This window comes from Pterocles gutturalis, unplaced genomic scaffold (genome assembly GCF_000699245.1).
Source record: "Pterocles gutturalis isolate BGI_N339 unplaced genomic scaffold, ASM69924v1 scaffold26532, whole genome shotgun sequence".
In the NCBI taxonomy this organism is placed as follows: Eukaryota; Metazoa; Chordata; class Aves; order Pterocliformes; family Pteroclidae; genus Pterocles; species Pterocles gutturalis.
Window position 1 is genome coordinate 5,933 of NW_010113595.1, and position 21,913 is coordinate 27,845.

Here is a 21,913-nt window from a genome sequence, read left to right on the forward strand (position 1 = left end):
GAAAATATTCTACAAAACTATTCATCAATCTCCTCATCTCCCTCTGGTTAATACAGAGATGAATATTCAAAGATCTTTTGCAATAAGGATACCAGGTAATACAGAGGGGTAAGACATATTTACCAACTGCTAGGAAAATGCACCTTAAAATCAAGTTTCCAAGTGTGATGCCACCCATTCCCCTTGCCCCAGGTACAAAGAATGGACCCAATTATAAGAAAATTCTGCTATTCCACTTTTTTTTTTTTTTTTTTTTTCTGGTCTAGTGGAAGGTGTCCTTGCCCATGGCAGAGGGGTTGGAACTAGATGATCTTTAAGGTCCCTTCCAACCCTAGCCATTCTGTGATTCTATGATCTATTTACATTTCTTTTCATACATTCAATTAGTTAGTCCCACAGCAGATCTAGGCATGGGATGACACCATGGAGTTCTCCCTACTGTGCTGCGTCTCTCTTTTAAAAGCCTGGTCATGCTTTTGATATGCTCCATGGTTTGTTAACTGTGACATTCAGCACAATCCACAGTTATCGCTGCTATTTTCAGGACTTGCCCCACCACCATGACCATTTTGTGAAAAACAGTGTAAACGAAGACTCCATCTGGATGGCCAGCGATGGAGAAAAACAGACTCATGTTTCAGCTTCAAGATGACTTACACTTAAAACCACAAGCAAACTCCTCCCTTCCCCTTGGGTATTTACTTTATGCAGACAGAAAAATTAGCTATGGCTACTGATAAGGAAAAATTTACAATTACTTTGCCAATACTCAACATGAACTCTCTCCATGATGCAGTGTGGAATGTGCTACTAGATCAGTGACCTTCCACAACACAAAACCAGGCTCAAGTTAGATATTAATCATAAGAACATATGGTAGAGATGTGGCCAAATTTAATTAGCTTGTTACTAATCTTCGCATGGTAGTTGCTAAGAAGAGATACAGCAGAATGCACCAAAGTACATATACATCCACCCTCCTCCCCCACTTATCTTTTCTTAGAAATAAAAGGTTAAGACTACATGAAAAGCAATCAACTTTCTAACTGTCTAAGATCTTAACTGAGATTACAGCTACGGGAAACATATTTCTGAGGTAAGAATTAATTATTTATGTAATGTACACGTCTGGGAAAGAGGCTTTAAAATCCTTTAACTCTGAGGATAAATCAAAAGAAGCCAAAAAGCTTCTGTACTTGCTTCAGTCCAGCTTTTGCAGGATTGGAGCAGAAGACTGCTAAAAATCATTTAAGGGGAAGAAAGTAAAAATTACTGTAGGTGCACTAACTGTGTGTATCAGCAAGTGAAATAAAACCATAGTAAACATTTAAATGTTGGAACGGGTTTTGTATTTTTTGTCTAGCACTAGGAAAAATACACGCTAACTTAAGCTTGTGCACTCATCTTCATGGCATGCACAGCAAGGCACAATCATTCAGAAGTCACTTCTGCCCTGCTTGTCTATGACATATTTCCTGCTGTGCAGATATTTTAATTTATATGCAACTGTTTGACATAATGTGCAGCAGTCTCCTTGGCAAGAGTTATGGGTATCTCTTAGCTCATTAAAAGTAGTGAAGAAACTAACCCGAGAGACAGGCTGATTAAGAAAATTAATAGGCTTTACCTGAAGACTTTTTGTGGTGTCTGTTTTAGCTCATACTCAATGCACAGGTCAGTCTATACATGTACTTTTTCTTGTAGTTTTCACAAATCCTCTTCTACCAAGTATTTTAAAGCCTGAAATTGAGTTCTAACTGCCCTCATTAAAGATGTTGAGAACTAATTGTAGTGGAAGAGAACGGGACCAGAACTGTTTGCATCTAATATTTCAATCTAGATTTGCAAAACCCGTGAGCTTTCCCAGAATTTCCAAGTATTTGTTTAAATAATAGCATTCTGAAATAATTTCAGAAGAATAAAAATGGAATAAATACTGAAGTTAGCCTGTGCATTAACTTTTCCTAATGGCTCTAAGTATTCAGTTCTTGAAATACACACTCCAGTTCAATGGTGCTCAAGCTGTAGCATCTCATCTTCTATGTTGTCATTTCAAAATCAACTGAGTAACCTTGCTAATGAAGTTTCTGAAGCAGTGATATTTTCACTTAGAGGCTGGTAGCACAGCATCTTTCTTGACCCAAACCAAATAAAAAGAAAACCAATTCTAAAACATATGTAAGAATTCAGTTTTGGTGATGAGATCAAAAGTGTCCCTCTGATTTCAAATAGTTGCATGCTGTGGGTTGCATGACAGTGGTCAGGGTTGTCTAAACTAGGTTACCATTTCCATGCAATAATCTTACCACTCTGAGACACTGAATAACCTAGTGTACTTTTATTAAGTAAATGGAAGCAGAGGTTAATGAACATTTATTGGACCAACTTAACACCTTGAAATCACAGGCATCAGTCAGACTGAGAGGCAGCATACTGATAAGATCAAGTTTTCTTTACAAATCTATGATGAGCCCCTGTACAAAAATAAAATATAAAAGGGGCAAACAGAAATAATTGTTTCTTCCCAGTCCCAGGGCTGCTTCTGAGGTCACATTCAGCATAAATTTGGAGAAGTCCAAGAGGCTCTAAATTATGCAGTGATATTTACAGTACTAGGAGGACCCTTCTCCAGTTGAAGATTGAAAAAAAAACCCAATAAACCAAAACATTAGCTCTGCACCTGCATGAGTCTTCAAGCAAAGCTTCCAGCTGAACTGAAAGCATGGCAGCCTTTTGCCCTCTACATACCACACGAATAACAGAGATGCATCAGGAGGGTTAGGGCAGGGCAGGAGGCCGGGGGGGCGTGGATCGAGCAGACTGAGGAGTCCTGGGCTTGCTCTGTGCTTCCCGGGACTGTGCTGAAACTGGTTTACGGGGTGTGGTTCAGCTGTACTTAAAGCCTAGGGGGGGTTCCAAGTTAATCTTTTGCTACTGTAGGTTCCTACAAGGAAAACAGTCTGTGGTAAAGAGGAGGCAGGACAGAATGCTAACTGATGTGCTTTACAGTTTTTGTCTCTTGATAAAAGGCTATACAGTGAGAATAAAAGAAACAAAGCTCTCCAAGTTAGTCTTTCTACTGTGTAATATTAACTGAATGGTAGCTCCACTTAAGAAAAGCATATTAGTTACATTAAATCACTACTTATTGTCATCTACATAAGGCAGAAGCACCCTCATGGGCCTTACAAGTTTTCTTTCCTTACAGGCTCGATACACAGAAACTCCAAGAAATTCACATTAACAGAGCCAAAAGTGTGTAGTCAAAACATTTATGATGGACTATACCCAAATTATCAAAATTACTTTACCTGTTTAATGTCATAAACATTTGAGATGAAGAATGTGTCACTGAAATTGGATACAAATGCTTACCAGAGAAGTTTGTATTTCTAGCATCAGAAACACTCCACTGCTTGATTTTCAGTAGGTCTTCCCATCTTTGTGCTTTACTGGGAAAAGAGGTAGTTTGAGAGGGAATGAACCTGTCACTTCATTGAGCTTGGCTAGCGTGTAATACCATCATTGCAACAGCTGATCTACTGGAACACCTGCTAAGGTTCAGCCAGGACTAAAATGACATGGCACAACTACTTGAAAAATTACCTCTTACTCACTAAACAGTTGACAGTTTGCACCCACCCCCTTTTACAGGGGCTAAATTCAGATGAGCAGCCGCTATTGCTCCGATAGGTTCCCTCTTGTTCGCTGGCTTGCTTATGCCAGGCCCACACAGATAGCTTCTCATCAGCTAGTTTCCAACACTCAAGCTACAAAACTCAAGAGACTTGGTTACGGTACGTGTTTTGGGATGCAGAACTGTGATTCCAGCTGTAGTGTATGTGGGTGCAGCAGGTGGGGTAAAGTGATGGATCAAATTCTCTTCTGTGCTGCAGACTGCAAGCTGTACTGGGAATGCTGCACAAAATAAACACCTTGCCTGACCTGTCTGTCTGGGATGCCTAGCTGGACCTGGGTTTCACCTAACGATTTTACAAGAATTGAGGTCTGACCACGCAACCTGCAGTAGGAGTAGGCAGGAGAAAATTAGCAACCTATGTGCTTTATGATAATTACCCCTATGATAAAGGTTCAGCGGTGAGAACCTCTTCTGATCACACACACAGTGGTCCCAAACAACTGGAACAGCCCACAGATCAATTACAGCTGATAGTTCAACTCTGAGGATAAATCCTTTGAGAACACTGTATCATTTTAATATAAACACTAGACTTCATACTATACAACAGCACAGCCAACCAAGCTTTTAAGATAAATAATTTTAAGGAACACCTCTTGGTGGCAATGCTTGCTTCTGTTAACCATTTTCAGAAAAAAATGCAAACCATCTGGGCCAGTGAGAGCACGAAGAAGGGAAACAAAACACCACGTCAGCACATGGTTGAATTTTCTTTCTTGGCTCTGCTTTAATTCTAAATTAGTTCAACCTGTGCTTATAGAGGCAGAGCAGAGCTCCTGGAACAGACTACAGGCTGTGCCCCTACCAGAGCCTTCCCTAAACAGACTTTAAGAAACCTTTTCTCACTGCAAGAGTCACTGATTTGTTCTTGAAACTCCCTGCAATGAAATGAAGGACCCAAAAGCATTTAATTGTTGAACACATAAAAGGAATTATATTTAAAATAAAAAAATTGGTCAGACTGAAGAGTCAATTACCATTTTAAAGTAATTTACAGGGCTGTTGTAGATGAGTCTTTTGGAATAGTCAGTTTATAGCAATGCCTAAACTGGTTTCCTCATTGCACAGTATTATCTTTTAAAATGTGTGCATTTTTTAACAATTACATACATATTAAAAATCAGCATTTCTTTGCTTAAACTTAATTAAAACGTTAATACTCTCAGACAACACAGATCTGAAATGGTGAAACCAGTAATTGCCCCCTCCCACCGTACAACAAATTAAATTGAGACAAAATTACAAACACATTTCACTACATTATTATTATTAATAAAAATCAGGTTTTCTTTTTATAAAGTTGCCCAAAATGCAAGGGATGTGCATAGGTTTACAACTTAGTCAGAATAATATTTTACTTTATTCCCTTGGGTACGTGTTCCCATGAACGGAATGTACTTTGCTGTAGATTACAGGTTTTTTCAACACAGATACACCAACGGCATGAACGCTTGCGACTGTCCACATGCATTAAGAGTCAAGAACCAATTTCAAATTTCTAAAGGTTTTACAGAGTTCTTCAAAGAGACAGTATCACATTATCTGGATGTTACACAAAAGTACTTAAAAATACTACCCTAGGAAAAAAAAAAGCAAAGAAAGGCCTTTAAAATTTATGAATTTGTTTCATAACCACTAGATTAATTATTTCAAATAAATAAAGGAAAGCAAAGTATTCCAATCCATAAAATCAGACTCTAAAAAGAATGTAGTGTTCCACCCCCAAGTTAAGGTAACAGAATCATATTATTATTACTATTAAAATAGATTATAGAAAGCAGCATCTATTTTGTGCAGTTTTTAGGGGCCCTTGAAATAAAAAGCTATGATTTCCAAAAATATAACATTCCAAAGGACTGAATAATACATATATTTAAAGATACATTTTATTAAAGTTTAGGAGAAATGATTAAAAAAGATACTGTCTCTTTAAATTAGTGTTTAATTTGTTTTTCCCCCTTCTCCTATCTATTTGGACATGACAATAATTATAAATTTAGGTCACACTACATCTAGGTAGTCTCTAGGGGCCAAGACCTGTTGATACAAGGTCAATAACGAAGAGGTTTTCCATGTATGAGGTGGTTCCCAGTAATGACAGATTTTTTTTTTTTTTTTTTAATTCCAATTCTCTTGCGACCGGTCTAGTAGACCCAGGAGACTGGGACCCACTGTGAGGCTGTACACACAAGCTCAATGGCTTCCTCCAGGTGCCTGATAGTTTCATCAATTTCATTGTTGATAATTGTTAGGTCAAAGTAGTGTGCATATGTTCTCTGTAAGATTTCAGACTCCTTCTGCAGGCGCTGAAGAGATTCATCCTGTTTGGCAGTCAGAAAAGAAAATGAGAGAGAGAGAGAAGTTGGATCCTTTTGTACTCTTCTACAATAGCTTTCTAACTGTTGCTTACAGAGAAGGAAACGGAAAAAAAAGCCTTAGGGAGGCTTGGGTAGCTTAGATTCCCCGCCCAAATCTATGGAAATCACATGGGAGGAATGGCACAATTTCTCTCTTGAAGCTGACATTCAAACAGCACTGAGTTAATGACATTACTTGAGACAAAACACAAGTCTACAATTAAAAAGCAAGGCAGAGGATGGAAGCTTAGAAAAGAGGCACAGACATGGAGCAATGGAGACGATATATGAATAAAACTTAGGAAGTGCACAAATAGGAGCTATTTGGCCTATGTTCAGGTAAGAACACGAGAAATGGGAGGGGGTATGTTGTCAGGTATCAGCTGTTCCTGGTTTTGGTAATGTTTTACTGCTCAGCATTGGTCTTTTGGGTCTACTTCCTTTAATAATCATTTACTGATAAAGAAGTTCCCACTTTGCGTCACTCTGTGGTTCCTATTTCGGAGCGTGTCATTGCCAGCATCTCCTAGGGTGAGGTCCTGAAGACGGACTGTGCAGCCCACCCTCAAGAAGGGCCAGTGACAGCAGACCGGTGCTCTCCATGGCTTTGTTGTCAATGCCCTTACAGAAACAAGTGCATCCTACTTTGTGGGTGCTCTACCAGGCTCCGTGCAGCCAGCAGCGCTACAGCAATGGGCTTTATTAGTGAGGTTTGCCTTTCTGAGAGAGTGGGATTGCCAAAGGCTTCTTTCTAGGGTTCTGCAGCAATTATGAGTTTCAATTATCTTCCTGCAAATTCCATTAGAAATTAAAAAAAAAAATTTTTGCTTCTTTCAGGAATCTTGAAATAGCCACAGGAAAGTAATCAAGTCCTTCCTGCCCCACAGGTTTGGGGTGGATATGGGGCAAAATTACATATGAACAGTATAGACTCCTGCTGCTCTCTAGTATCTATAGGGTCATCCTACATGATCAATCAATTGGGACACACTTTATTATAACAGAATTTTAGGCTCCAGGAAGTACAGACACAGTGCCTATAGCTGTTTTCTCAAGAAATTATTCCAGGAACAGACTTTTATGCAGCTACTAAGAAATTCCTCCCCCTCCCTTTTTTTCTGTTTCAACTTCCCAAGTATTTGTAATTACAGTGACAAGTAGCTGTGGAACAGCGGCTTTCAGGTCCTCTGAAGGGAACAACCTGCGCTGCAATAGTTCTCCTTCCCTGTAGCTATGAAACCAGCCACTTCTGAGGGAGAAGTTCTGTACCAAAGTTACAGTTCTGCTTCTCTCCTGAAGCTGCAGCCTCAAATGAGGGAGGGATGTCGCTTTCACTTGATAATCACTACAAATTTCATTCAAAGTCAGACAAATACTCTTCACATATGCTTCTGTACACGTGATGCTTCTTATATGGACCATTATGTACCACCAGTGATGCCTGGAACTTCCATAGAAAATACCAGTACATACAAATTTAATTTATGCTATTAACAAATTGGACAATACGGATTAATACTAATATTAAAAATTTTTTGGGAAGATTCCAAAAGAGACATCAATTTATATCAGCAGAGGATCTAAACATTTCTGCTTAAATTAACCTACAAAGAAAAAAAAAATCATACTTGTCAAGTGGAATATTTTCAGTGCTTTAAACTTATCTAGCTAAGATTAATTTTATATTTAAAGCCAGTCTAGCAAAAATCATCCTGCACCTTGAAAAGAATTTTAATCTTATGGCACAAGGCTAACAATACCTGAAAAACACCCATGAAGCCTCAGAACTGTTAAGTCATATGTAGCTTTTTAGCTGTGACTCAGATTTCCCATCAGTGTCATCTTTATGTACAACAATGAACTGTTCTCACTAAAGCATCTATCTTACTGTGACTGACCATAAAAATCTGAAAAACTTACAGCTATCTCATTTTAAAAAAAACAACCAGTAGGTAGAGAAGAATGAATACTAATATTTACTTTGCACTCATAGATGTCACAAAACCAAGTTTTAAAAATTCATTAAATATTAGTATTTTTCTGACATAGCTTCTCCTAGATCTAACTTTACTGGGATCAAAATGGGTTGTATTTTAGAATATCTGAATTTCCTAGCCTGTTGGAAATGTAAAACATTACTTCTTTCATGTACTTTTAGGGGCAGTATTAAGTTTGGGATAGGCCATTGCAGCAGTTTTCGAATAGGTTCAAACTTTCTCAAGTGCTGCAAAAAGAAAAGAGATTATAATTCTTGATTTTTGTTTTATTCTGGGACCAAATTTCACCTGTGTTTGTCACAGGGTATCTATTTGTACATTCAAAACCATGTCAGAATTGGCTAATTGTTTCCTCTGTAAGTCTTAAATGCCAAAATTCACCTTCAAAACGAGCACTTCCTCAAAATTGCTCTAAAATTTCTTAATTGAACATCCCAGATTATTCTCCGAGAATATTTTCCAGCAGTTGTGCTCTCAATAGTTTCAAGAAAGAAGATGTTTAGCAAAATGTTCAGCTAGCTGCAGATGGACAAATGAGTAGCCACAAGTGCAGTAATTTCACATTTGGGAACAGAACATCTGTCTTTTCTTCTTCCCTCAGCTCTGATGCAATTGGCATTTTATATGGGCCTAGTTGCAGTGGGTCCATTATGGGAAGCGACTTTTCTTTACTATCACTAGAATTCAGATCACTTTCCTAATCTTCCCTCCTCCACCATAGCTGAGACAGAAAGGAGCGAAACATGGCTTTTATCCACGAAATCTCTCCCACGTACATAATGGCCACCAGAGATATCTTCAGTCTCTGAGGGATGGGTTTTTTTGTCCTTAAAGTATGTAGGACAATAGCTGCTGCTTGTGACAGTCAAAGCTCAGCATAACAGATCACTAATATTCCCTTCTAAGGCTGTGAGCAACATATAAACACACCATCAGGCCTTCGCCAATTTTGCTCCAACAGAAAGAAGTTCTCCCCAATTTAAACAGCTGGTGGACTGCAGACTTCTTTGGAAAAAATCCGTTTATTCTTTGGCTGTAGGAAGGGAGGAAGCACAGCTAAAATTCAGAAGAATTTGTCTCAATAAAGATTTTCACATGGCTCAATAAAGATTTAGATCAAAAAAGTGGAGCCTGTCAACTCCTCTTTGCTGCTTGCTGTCTGAGCAACAGGGGGTAGAAAACAGCTAGAGGAGAGAGGAAATACTCCAGTGTTTCCAGAAGCTCTCTCTTCTCTCTGTTTTAACACAGCAACAATGTGATTTAAGCTTCCTTTGTGATTAAACAGGTGGGCACACTCTGGGAAATTTCCTATATGATTTAAATTGGTTTGTGCTTTGCAGAATTGCTTGCAGTGCACTGCTGTATTCAGTTGGAAAGCAAAATAATTTTGTCTCCTAACTCTTGCTGTGTGGTCCTTGATTATTGAGATATTTTGTGTGTTCTATGATAGGCTAAAGTGTCTCAAGACAGATGCTTTTAAGATCAGGCCTCTGCACTGATTTTACCACAAAGTTCAGATGTACAGCTGTAAGAGTAGAAACTTTTTGCCCTAGTTTCTTTATACTAGCAGATAATTTTAGCACAGATATCGGAAGTCATTACTGCATTAAAATTTTATTCCAATGGCGAAAGTAATATTGAATGGGAACAAGCATATCTACATTCTAAAACTACTGAAATAACCAGGACTACCTTGTCAGCCCCTAGCTGGTACTTACAGGCAATTTTCTGCACCATTTTGGCAGCTATGTACAATTAGTACGAGTGCGGGAAAATGAAAAGAAAAGCAAAGGTGAAATTTAAGAAAACATAAGAGGGGAAAAAAGGACTGTCATTTACAGAAGTGTTCTCAAAAAGCGTAAGTAAAATAAACAAAACAGGATAAGAGGATAAACAGAAAGGGATACTCATTATGCAAATGAACCTTTCAAAAAGGAAGCGTGAATGGGAAAAAATGAAACATGGACTCTCCACCCTTGTTTGCTGCCCTGCAGGCTGCTAACACACAGGCACAACTTGCATATCTCCCTTCATGCAGCCCAGTAGACCTTAGAAAACAGGATCCTGTATTTGGGATTTGCCCTTCCCTTTCTGTAAGTTTAACTGATTCATAAATTAGCATGCTTTATAAGTGCGGCCCAGTTCAACAATTCATGTGCCTGAGTGAATCCCTGCATGCACAGAGACTTCAGTCACTGGAGCTTAAAATAAAGACAGTCTTACAGCATGAATGCAAATATTTAGACAATAATACTTTGCTTCTACTAATATTTCTTTGGCACGAACAAATATTTCCCCACCATTACTACAAAAAGTACATTTCTGTCCTCTTCCCAGTGTACCACAGAAAACATTTTCTCCCTCATATAAACTGTCCCAAATGTGTCTGTACGTAGAGATAAGATAAGTGAGGCCAAGGAAGACTATTTGGGAGCTGACACAAGTATGAAGGCAACAAAGCCAGGCAACTACATAATTCCACAGGGTACCTGGCTGCCTGAGTGCTGCTGTAAGCACAGGGCTTGCCTGACACATCCTAAGAACGATTCTAGCTATTTTTAAACTAATGACACGCCATTTGCTTGCACAAAGGCAAATTCACTGTAGAATATAAATTTTTAGTATTTTCTCAAGATTGTATTGATTTACAGCATACGCCAAGACCAGCAGTTAGACAAACTGTCACTTCACTAACATTGCAAATTTTGATGTTCTGAGAGATCTTGGTCTGTACACGTGTGACATTTACCAGTTAGGGTATGGGTCCATAAGACACAGTGAAATGACATAACCTACTGCTGTGAAAGTTAAAATATCCTGCTTCCCTGTCCCATCCCTCTTCCTAGCTATCTGCTTTCACTGCTTGTTCTGGCATTGCTGCTTGTCAGAGCCTTTGTGAACTACTTGAAAACTGAGAAAAATCCAATTTAGAGCAAAAGTAGCTCACTAAATGATCTGGTAAGTGCCATGGCCAGTGCAGGTTGGCAGTATATGTCCCAGGAGCAAGTCAGAGAGAATCACTCCCTTCAGTAACAGCAAACGAGTAGAATGCCACAGCTGCCAGTAAAATTTGCAGCTTCAGGCCAGTATTTTTCACTCTCCACTTGCTATTTCAGCAATGATTCAGGGTATTTGCATCTAAATATGTTTGCCTTGTTCCTTAGTTTCCTGCAAGCCTCTGCAGTGATGTCATAGTTTCACACTATTGTAATTACATTTCTACAGAAGCAGGCTGTAGAGACAGGGCTCCTGACTTTTTGTGTGATCACAGAGACATCTAGGAGATTTGGAACAGATTCATGTTCAAATCCAATTGATTAAGTACCTTAATATCATGGTTTAAAAAAGCCTGAGCAGATAAAGAGTTTGTATAAATACCGTCTGTCCTGTTGTGAGCTAAATGCAGAATTGCTTGATATTGCTTGAAATCAGTAGCAATCTGCAGAGCAGATACTCTATAAAAAAACTAAGTAGGACATTCAGGATGTGGTCCTCCATAAATGCTTAACATTATTCCACAAGCAATTACCCCCTCAGTCAAAGCTTCTGATTCTTAGAGAACAGTCTTCGAAATGAGTAAGTCTATTTATGATATATTTTTTGCTGTACAGAAAAAATACTAAAAGACAAAGGTGGGATGACAGCAGTCACGCATATCCATTTCTTCAGTTCAGGCCAGCTGTAACCTAGTGCCAGCACTGCAATTCAGAATTGAGTAATTTGTGCTAATGATTTGTCAAGGATTTGGGAATGGATCTTTGAGCTATGGCAGGGAATGAAATAAAAGAATATGTATTTTTAGAAAACATCATGTGGATCCTTCAACTTGAAGTTCATATTTTGAATTAGAAAAATTAGTTCATAAACAATAAATACATCTCAATAATGCTGCTGTACAACTGTCTTTCTGCCTCTCCATTTACAGACAGGGAAATAATTAAAGAGTCTTGTCTGCATGTTTGAATCTCATCCTTAATTCTGTCTCTCATAGGACATTAGATTGCAACATGCCATACCTCATTAATGCCAGGGGTAATCGTAGGTGCAGCAATAAAAACAACAAAAGGAGCAAACTCTGCAGTTCTCAGGACCTTCAATGCCTAGGTGAAAAAAAAATCAGATACTTTAGAAGAATCCCCCAACAATCAATGTGAAATAAGTTTAGTCGCACAACCAAAAGATAAGAAATAATGATTTACCAACACTGGTATTTGTTTTTATCTGATCTGGAGTCAAGACCTTAGTAATAGAGACACTTTTTGCATTATTTTACATTTTTTGTGGTCAAACCATATATTTATCCTTAATCAAAAGTGAGTTTTCAAGACAATGCAAGCTTTAGCATTTTCAGAGAGGCTCTTCCCATACAGTCTCAAAGAGTGCAGAATTCTGTTTGCATTTAAACTGAATAACACTAGGTAAAAAAAATTCAGTCAAGCCATAAATAGGGAAAAGAGCCAACTGTATTTTAGAGTGAATATTGATTAGTACATACCAACACTTTTTAATTACTATTTTCTGAAACAAATGAAAATGTGATGTGAGAGGTTTGAATTTATAAAGTAAGCACAGTAAAATTTTTAAAAAGTGAGAATAGCACTAATACAGTAAGTGCAGCACCAATTCCCTGAACCAAATCTATGCAAAAGAAAAGAGTTCTCCTTAAAAAGTTGACTTAGTCATTATTTACTGACTGACACACAGAGCTGCCGTAAGTGAAACTGATACAGATCCAAACTAGACTGAAGTGCAGGACAGCAAGCAAACATACCTCAGCTGAACTCAAACGGATGGACAAGATACAGTAAGACTACTGAAGGTCAGCCTTTTATTGCTCCTTTCACTTCTTGTCTTCTCCAAATTTAAACAAACAAAAGCCCCCAATCCATCGTTTTCCTAGGCTAAAGAGGTTTTCATCTCTGCTGCTTGAAACCCACCTATATATATATCTATGCCAACCTCCTCTAAACAAGAGATAAACCCCGTATGTGAAAGTCAAGAAAACTCACATAACTGAGAGTACCCAAGGGAAAACAGGCAAGCGGTGTAAGATAACTAGGAATAAGCCCACAGACAGGCTGGCCTTAATGAGCTGAAATGGATGCTGGTTAAGAAAGAGGCTTGCTAGACACATGCTGGAGGAAGTGTAGCAAAGGCAGCTATTACCAAATGTAAATATAGTCTAACAAAGATTAAAATGGCTTCTGAGAATTGTAATGCTTCTGAATAATGAAAGTTGAAAACGTTTATCAGGAGAGTTTGCTTTTAACAGCTGTTCCATTTGAACTGTAAATGCTGCTCTCCCTGAAAACTGTTAAATGTGGGATTTTATTTTTCAGAACAGCACCACACCAGCATACTATGTGAACTGTCTTAAATAACTTAGTCAGGTATCTTATTTCTGTTATGCAATTCTTAAAAGAATTTTAACTTCTTGAATCCATTCAAAAAGAAGAAAGGCAGCAAATTTAAATAGATAACACTCATCACAATTTTGACTTTCCTCCCATTTCCTTCAACCTGCTAGAATAATATAAACATTATATTTGTCCATATTCATGTTGTTCCACTTAACAAACCATACAATCACATCCCTATGAATTGAAAGTCATGACTACACCGATGTTTCAAAGGAAGCATATCAGAATTTTCCACTGAAGATTTTGTATAATGAATGAAGAAACTATAAGTGTTTCTTTAGAACCTGATTTTCTTTCCTACCCTCTTCTGAAAAGTATAATACTGCAGACACAGAAAGGAGTTTATAAAGAACACTGATGTGGTCATTGTGCAAACCGGATCAGTATCAGCAATTGACCACAAATGTTTCTGACCATGCTCAAGAGTGACATGCAGCCAAGAGTCAGTTACGAACAAGATTACCCTCTAATACAACATCAAAGAGAAATTTTTGAAAATACTGAAACATTACTGCTGGCAGGCAATGACAGTCACTTGTTTTGATACATTTCACTGGACATGAGAGTCATATATTAAAAAGTTACATGGTAAATAGATTTTCAAGCTATAGTAGTTGCATACCAAGCTAAACTATGAATTTGTTTCTGCTGTATGTTCTTCTAACCAGATGATTACCAGAATTCTACTTCACAGATTGATAGTTTGGTGTTCCAGGGACTTTTATTATAAATTACTGTATGTATTACTTATCTAGTGTGTAATCAATAAAAATAAATATATCTCAATAAGGTTGAAGGATTTGTGCTGAGTCCCATTTTCATATACTTCTAATCTATTACCTGAGGTTCTACGTCAAGTATTGCAATTAGTCCCTGCTCATGGATCTTTCGTATCGTTTCCAGTTTTGTCCCGTACATTGCATCCTCATGGCTGCCATATTCCAAGTATTCATTGTTTGATATATCCTGCATCATTTGGTCATGTGATACAAAGTAGTAATTTTTCCCATTTTCTTCATCTTTCTTTGGAGGTCGGGTTGTGTCTGAAAATACAAAATATTTTTAGTACAAAAGCAATATTAAACTTACATATGGCTTTTTTGTTTAGTTTATCAATACTTATTCACTGAATGATCGATGACCTGTCAAATCACATATAGAACAGTGAAGCATGAGCTCAGGGTAGGCAGAATGACAGGGGCTGGGAAAAACAGGAATCTGGGGAATGTGCATTGGGAAAAGCAGGAGATGAAGGGATGTGGAAAAGGTAAAAAACAAAAGGTAACAGAGGAAGAACAGAAGGTCAAAAACAACCTTTACCTGTTCAAGACTATAAGACCCTATCAGCTGCTTTTGACAGCAAAGAAAGGCCAGATGTCACAATTTTTATAGCTTCTAAACAATTCAATTAACATCTCCATTTTACCCCAGGGGCCAGTGCTGGGCCCAATCCTGTTAAACATCTTAATTAATGATCTGGATGATGGGGCAGAGTGTACCCTCAAGTGACGATGCCAATGATACAGAACTGGGAGGAGTGGCTGGTACACCAGAGGGTTGTGCTGCCATCCAGAGGGACCTTGACAGGCTGGAAAAATGGGCTGACAGGAACCTCATGAAATTCAACAGAGGGAAGTGCCAAGTCCTGCAGCTGGGGAGGAACAACCCCATGCACCAGTACATCCTGTGGGCTGACTAGCTGGACAGCAGCTCTCCAGAAAAGGCTGGGGGGGGGTCCTCATAGGCACTCAGTTGAATATTATGTTTTAGTGTCTAGATATAAACAGTAGTGTGACAGTGCAGTTTCACATTGCTGCTAGGGTGATGTAATGGCTCATGCTTTCAAAAGGGCTAGGTCTTTCTGTTTTCCTTCTGCTGGTATTGGTATTTGTCTAACTCCTGACCGACCAAGCCTGGGAAACTTAAATCAGCAGCAAACTAATCCTTTTCCTCTTCCAAATAGGTTTACAGATAAGTTCATAAACATAATACTACTTAGCAACAACAAAAAATCCTTATAGGTAGAAAAACACCTAAGTGCAATTTTAAAGTAAAATACTAACAAGGTACAAAGAAAATTAAATAAATGCGTAATGGTCATCAATGTCATCTGTCAGGCATGTACTGAGTTTCTGAAGTCAGTCTGAAATAGAGTGGACAGATCTAGCTGCTGGATGCTCTTGTTTCAGAATGCCTAGCTTGAGGAAAAAGAGTGCATCTCCAAGAGATCACAGTAGGATACGCAATTCCTGCCATGGTATTGGTAGAGGTTGCCATGCAGGGAAAACACCCCTGTGCTCTTTGTAACAACCCACTCGCAAACAGTGAAGCTAACTGCGTTTTCTTTTTCTTATTGTCATCTCTGGAAACTTGAAGTAATTTTGGGATAATACAAGTCCTCAAGGCTAGGCTGTGAAAAGTAATTTAAAACATATAGAAAAGGTACACATTAAAGGTTTCCTCTAAAACCACTTCATATTTCTTCTCATGGGAGTTATACAGAGTTTTAAATGTCATGGCTGTTCCAGTCTTACCTGAACTGTAAATGTAAAAATAGCACAGAAGAATGAAGAATGTTTTAGCCTTCATTCTAAATTAACAAACATTTGAGGTAGAAAGAAGTATGCTTAACAAGAAGTTTTGTGAATACTAAAAAACATTCAGTGTAAATGTGGTGTTACTTACTACCCCTACCTCTAAAAAAAAAAAAAAAAAAAGAAATATACCCAGTTCTACCACAATTCCCACCTTTAAGAGAGGATTAATCTCAGCAGAACTGAACACAAGTAGTACTACAATGGGTATGTTGACAAGGATGCTACGAACAACTCTGCACAATGTTGAACATCGCTACTTACGAGGAATGGGGTAAGCAAATCTGTCCGGGTGTTTTGTGATGAGTGTGTTTTTTATGTGTCTTCTTCCAACACCATGTGCACCTAATCCACAACACAAAAATCTATTACAAATTTTCCACCATAAGGGATTCAAAACTATGCTGTTATGTTCAGAATAATAACTCAAAATTACCTAGTAAGACTAGTGTTTTCCTTTTGAATGCTGGCAGTTTTACTACTTCTTCATATGTGACGAGATCTAATTGATCAAACACTAAAACACAAAAGAAACGCCCACAGGGATAAGAAGAAAAGGCATATTAAGGGGGATAATAAACTGTGCTACAAATGATAATTTTAGCAAGTTTTAGATTTATAATACATAGTAATATGTTACAGAAAATAAAACCATTTTGTTATGCAATTTTAACAAAAGTGTTCATTTAAAAAACTTTTAAAAAGCAATAACAAAGCTACTGAAATGGTCAGGAAAGTTTATGTCCCTTCATGCAGTATTCAGCAGACCACAAAAATTAGCTAAAATGGCATGCCATTCACATTTGCATTCCTAAGAAATAGTGATACTAAAGAAAAATCTGTAGACAGTGACCAACATGAATACAATGTGAGAACATCTATTTACACTAAAGATAGGGATACTTTCATAACTATGTTTTAACAAGATCTATGAGAAATGCATAGAGAAGAGTATTAATACTTTGTGGTATTTATTCTTCAAAACTACCACCATATTAATTGTAATTACAGTTCTCTTTAAACACACGTGCTAGTTAAATTGACATGCTTTTAAAACTTCGGACAGAATGAAGAATTCTAATGAAAAGTTATGGCATTACATAAAAGAACCTCCACCATATTTAGGGAAAAATTGTAAAAGTATTATTTCAGACATAATTTCAACTGCAGTTGAAACTGGATGAATTCCATTATGCCTGTCAATCTACTGTCAATTGCCAAGGTATGTAATGATTAACAAATCCAGTTTTGTTCATTAAAACCAGCTTATTCCTCCTGTGCCCAATAACACATCATCTGTGGTAATTCTTGTAGAATTGTAATGAAAAAAGCAGCCAGGAGGCAGTTAATCATATTTATAAAGGTTACACGAATCAGTAATTGTGAGCAGAATAACAAGAGTTTTCAGTTCTGTATTCATGCATGCTACAAAAAGAAGGGAGGAGAGACTGCATCTAAAGTATGGGATCTTTGAGTGTTTCCAAGTCCTAAGCTGGTGAATTCACCTCAACTATTTCCAATCCATCTTTTAGAATGAGTCTGGACATATCCCTCTCACCCTATCCAAAACCCCTTAGGAAAGTAAGCAGTGGTGGAAGCTTTGGTTTGCTTTATCCAGAAGTCCCCAGCCACCAAGATCAGCGTTAAGACTGTGGAGCCTACCAGAAATCACATGGTCTTTGTATTAAAGTCACAGTTAAAGCAGGAAAGGATTTAACTTAATGTATTTCTTTTTATAGGGCAGATTTTTCAATTCAAAGGCAGTTTTTTTACCCTACAGAAACAACACTACTTCAATTTGGTCAAACTACAGATTAGTCAACTGACATATTAAATTCTTTAATATCTTGAAAAGATACAGATATGAAAACTTCACAGTCCATTTGAAGCGTTCTGAATTTCATCCTAAGAAGAATCTCTTTGAACTTTCCCCAAATATAACAAGCAAGAATTTAGTCAGATTTCTCTTCCATTCCACAACCACAAGCCTACAAACATGGAATTCTTACTGCTGTCCTTTTTGCAACTTCACACTATTTAAACTAATTAATAATTAATGTCATATTAGAAAGGGCTAAAGATCTACAACACGTTAAAGAGTTTTACCATTCTAACCATCTAGGCCTGCAAGTATCTTTTCCCATTAAAAAATAATAATTAAAAAAATCCTTAATTTTCTTCTTGAACAAAACCACATTATGTTAGATACAAGCAACAGGAACAAACAACAGAAATTATATATATTAATGTCTTCATCACAAACTAGCAGCATGGAGATGATGTGTCTCAGTCTACATGGAGTTAACTAATGTAGGGTTTTCAAATGCCAAACAAAAATGATTAATTTTTTAACATACACAAGATATAAGGAATACAGGGCACATTTAAAGACTGAACTTTAATGCTTCTGTGTTACTAGTCAACAAAGAAAAGGAGTTATTGAAAGGAAACAGTAAGAAGCAAATAAAGAGGCATTGTCACTTGACAGGTTACTTACATGCACAGAGGCCATTGGGAGTAAGACAGCATGAAAAATGTACAGGGGTCATTGAGATATGGCTTGTAATATATTAGTAAAATAAAAAGTATATGCACAAAATAAACTTTACCATGCAATAGTTTAAACACAAGGCAAATAAATCACATTAAGAAATGATAAACATATTTTGTAAAAGCTTGGCAATTTTCTATAATAATATGAAGCATAATTCTAGTATGTCGTAAAGAGTGTTCTTTTATGAAGTCCTGCAATAATATTTCAGTAAAATAAACAAACAAAAAAAATCTATCTAGATATCACTGCGGTATATCTCTAGAGCATTTATAAAATGTCAGTGAAGCTAATAATGAAAAATACTTTCTTTTTTTCTGTGGGCTTTGGTTTAAAACTGACTTTACACTAAGATATATGATTGTGAAATTGTTTCTTGAAGGACACAATAATATTAAGCATGGAGGCAAGACAAACAGGGTAATATTTTTCTGGTAAAGAAGAATATATTTGCTTTTAATGATAAAAAGTAACTGAAACACTCTCCTCTTTACTTCATAAACTATGTCTGATTCGCAGAATAATTTCATTTCTACTTCCAGTAATATCCCAATATATCACACCAAATTCTTAGCTCTCAAATCATTAGCTAGCCACACAAATCTTAGCTGACTGTGAAGTATTTTACTAGGTCATTTCTTAGCACCTCAGTTCAGTCTCATCCCTAAGACAAAAATAACAGCAAAGTCCAAATAGATTACATAGTACTAAATGATTTACTGAATTTTATACTAAGATATAAAAGAAATAAATTCTACTTTCTTGTAAGAGCAACATTTTGACATCTGGATTAGACTTCTCAGTTCCAAATTAATGATACTTATTTTGGATCCACCTGAAGAAAAGATAAGGTTTTTATTCTGAGACAGATGCACTGGAAGCTTGCAAAAGTCAGTGTTGCCTTACTTCTAGCTGACAATACCAGATGTGAGAGAGTAATTCAGAGAAGGTAAATTCAGTACCACCTTAGTTAAACTCAACAAACTCATGTGAGCACCATAGCATTTCAGTGAACCTCTTTATATCCTACACTTGGGGTCATTCCCTGGAATATTACTGGCATCACTAATACCTCAAGGACCCTAAGATCAATAAACATTTCTAAGAGAAATCTTGATTCCAGTCTGTGCTTTCATTAACTTTTTGACTTAGGGGAAAGGCAAAGTGTCAGATGGTATTCTGAAAAGAATAGTTTCTTTTATGGTCATTTTGGTAATTTTTAATGTTCATGGTTCTAATTTTTGGCAAACACCGCGCTCGGATGTAAACTGACTAACAGCACTGATAGTGGCAAGCACAAGACTCAAAGTGCTGTCAAAAGGTTCCCCCTACATGAAGATAAGAAAGTCTAGATTAGCTTCTTTTCAGGTAATTGATACAAAGTCTTTGAGCTAGTTTTGCTCCTAAAGTATTGCCTGCTCTTTCTCCTTCCCTGGTCATCCTCTTTCCTTTGCTTATTCCTTTGTAGCATGCCATGCTTACTCACACTGACATTATTAACTATGTAGCTGCACTGTGAACTGTATTAATAAATGTATCTGCCCTAATGAAAAAAAATCACTGTTTTTTGTTGGGGTGTTCTTCAGCTAATCCAGTTAACAGCATGGCCACCCAAAGTTATAGTGGCACAACTGAAGGGAGTAGTAATGCTGTGGGAATGTATGCTGGGAGCAATTGATAATACTTTAAAATCGTTACTGTTGTAGGCTCTAGGTGATAAAATCAAGTTTATTCTCGACAGTTTTTCTTAAGGTCATAATTAGTAAAACATGTTTTTAGTGCTACCGCAATGAAGTGGAAATATTAAAACAACCAGAACGTCAAACTGGAAAAAGAAAGGAAGCAGGTTAAAGCTTTCAATCTCTACTTGTCTCATAATTAAATATTTAGCGACAATCCAGAAGGGTTTTCAGGTTAACGAGTAATTTTATGTTTAACTGTGAACATCATAAATGTGATGGTGAATTAAGGAGTCTAAATGACAATTACTGTTCCTTGATTTTATTAGATTTTATTTTCAAATGACTTTTAAGTAAATATAAATTCTGTAGTATTGCTATATTATGAGGTCTGATACTGCCTGCACGCAGATTGCACAGGTAAGGAGAAATGTAAAAATATAAATTTATATTGTTTAATTGGTGCATTTAAGAATGCAACTAAAAAAACTAATTACTTAATGCAATATATAAAATAATTTCATTATAGTGCTTGGATAAGTATACATTTTAATTCTAATAAAAATCTCTGCAAGTCTCCCAAGAGACCAGAAAAATGTATTTATTGTCACAGTATGTGATATCAATGCCAAAGCAATAGAAACAGTTTCAATACATTGAGTATTTTATATTAAAAGAAGACCTAATTTCTGCTCATGAACAAAGGGTTCTTCCTTCTTTACTACTAAAACTAATGAATTTTGCTCAGCAAGGATCTCTTACTCTACAGAGTTTTACTTTCAAAATTCTCTAAAACAATTCAACTTTTCAGCAGCCTAAAGAGAAACACAAAATTTAGGATTCAGGCAGAAATCACTGCAAGGAGTATATACTTCCACAGTTTGTTCTATTTGGTAACTGTAAATAAGGGCTCTTATTCCACTTCAAGCTGTAATACTTGAAGAAAAATGCCTTTTCATTATGTTTTCACATATATAATCTCTAACTGTAAACACATAGAAACAAGGATGCTACTGAAAAGTCTTCTGTAGAGCACAGTACAGTTATATAGATTGCAAAATTCATATCCTGTTGGTTTCTAGTGGTCCTTTAAATACAAAACCCAAAACAATTACACCTATATTAAGATACGACACACTTATTTTGTTGCAGCTTGCCTCTCACTGATTAAGCTACATGTTTAAATAGTGAAGAACAAGCAGAGTAATGTTGGCACAATTAGAATTTTATGTTTTCATAAGTAACTCATTAGGTTTATGTAACAGTGCCAGCTGAACAATTAAAGGCAAGGTTTAGATTGTAAAAATTTAACCTGTTAAAGATACTTGCATTTTTTTTTCATACCTGCATTGTGCTTTGCCAAATATTTGTCTTTGTACTGCTTTTTTTTCTTTCCAAACCAAGTACAGCTGGCCTGTTGCTCCTGTTTCGTCTTCTCCATGGCAATACAAGCAACTCGCCTGGCATATGCAAGAGAAAATTTTTTTTTGTTGTAATCAAAGTATTTTTAAAAAGCCACACAGAATGATTTAGAAAAATACAACTTTTTAATAGTACAAGAGTACAGTAAAACTTTTCAAAACTTCTTTTTAATGACATATACAGAGGCATTTTG

The 21,913-nt window shown here is 36.8% G+C and overlaps 1 protein-coding gene across 1 annotated transcript in view; it reads right to left on the reverse strand.

The window, feature by feature from the left end:
• Window positions 1-4,611: 4,611 nt before the first annotated feature.
• Window positions 4,612-21,913, reverse strand: part of CASK (calcium/calmodulin-dependent serine protein kinase (MAGUK family)) — a 71,334-nt gene continuing 54,032 nt past the window's right edge. The window contains exons 14-19 of the mRNA XM_010074570.1: window positions 21,643-21,758; window positions 16,505-16,570; window positions 16,333-16,413; window positions 14,315-14,517; window positions 12,071-12,154; window positions 4,612-6,021 (exon numbers count right to left, since the gene is read on the reverse strand). Of these exons, the coding sequence (XP_010072872.1) occupies window positions 5,845-6,021; window positions 12,071-12,154; window positions 14,315-14,517; window positions 16,333-16,413; window positions 16,505-16,570; window positions 21,643-21,758 (727 nt within the window). The 3' untranslated portion in view covers window positions 4,612-5,844. The remainder of the gene's footprint in view (window positions 6,022-12,070; window positions 12,155-14,314; window positions 14,518-16,332; window positions 16,414-16,504; window positions 16,571-21,642; window positions 21,759-21,913) is intronic.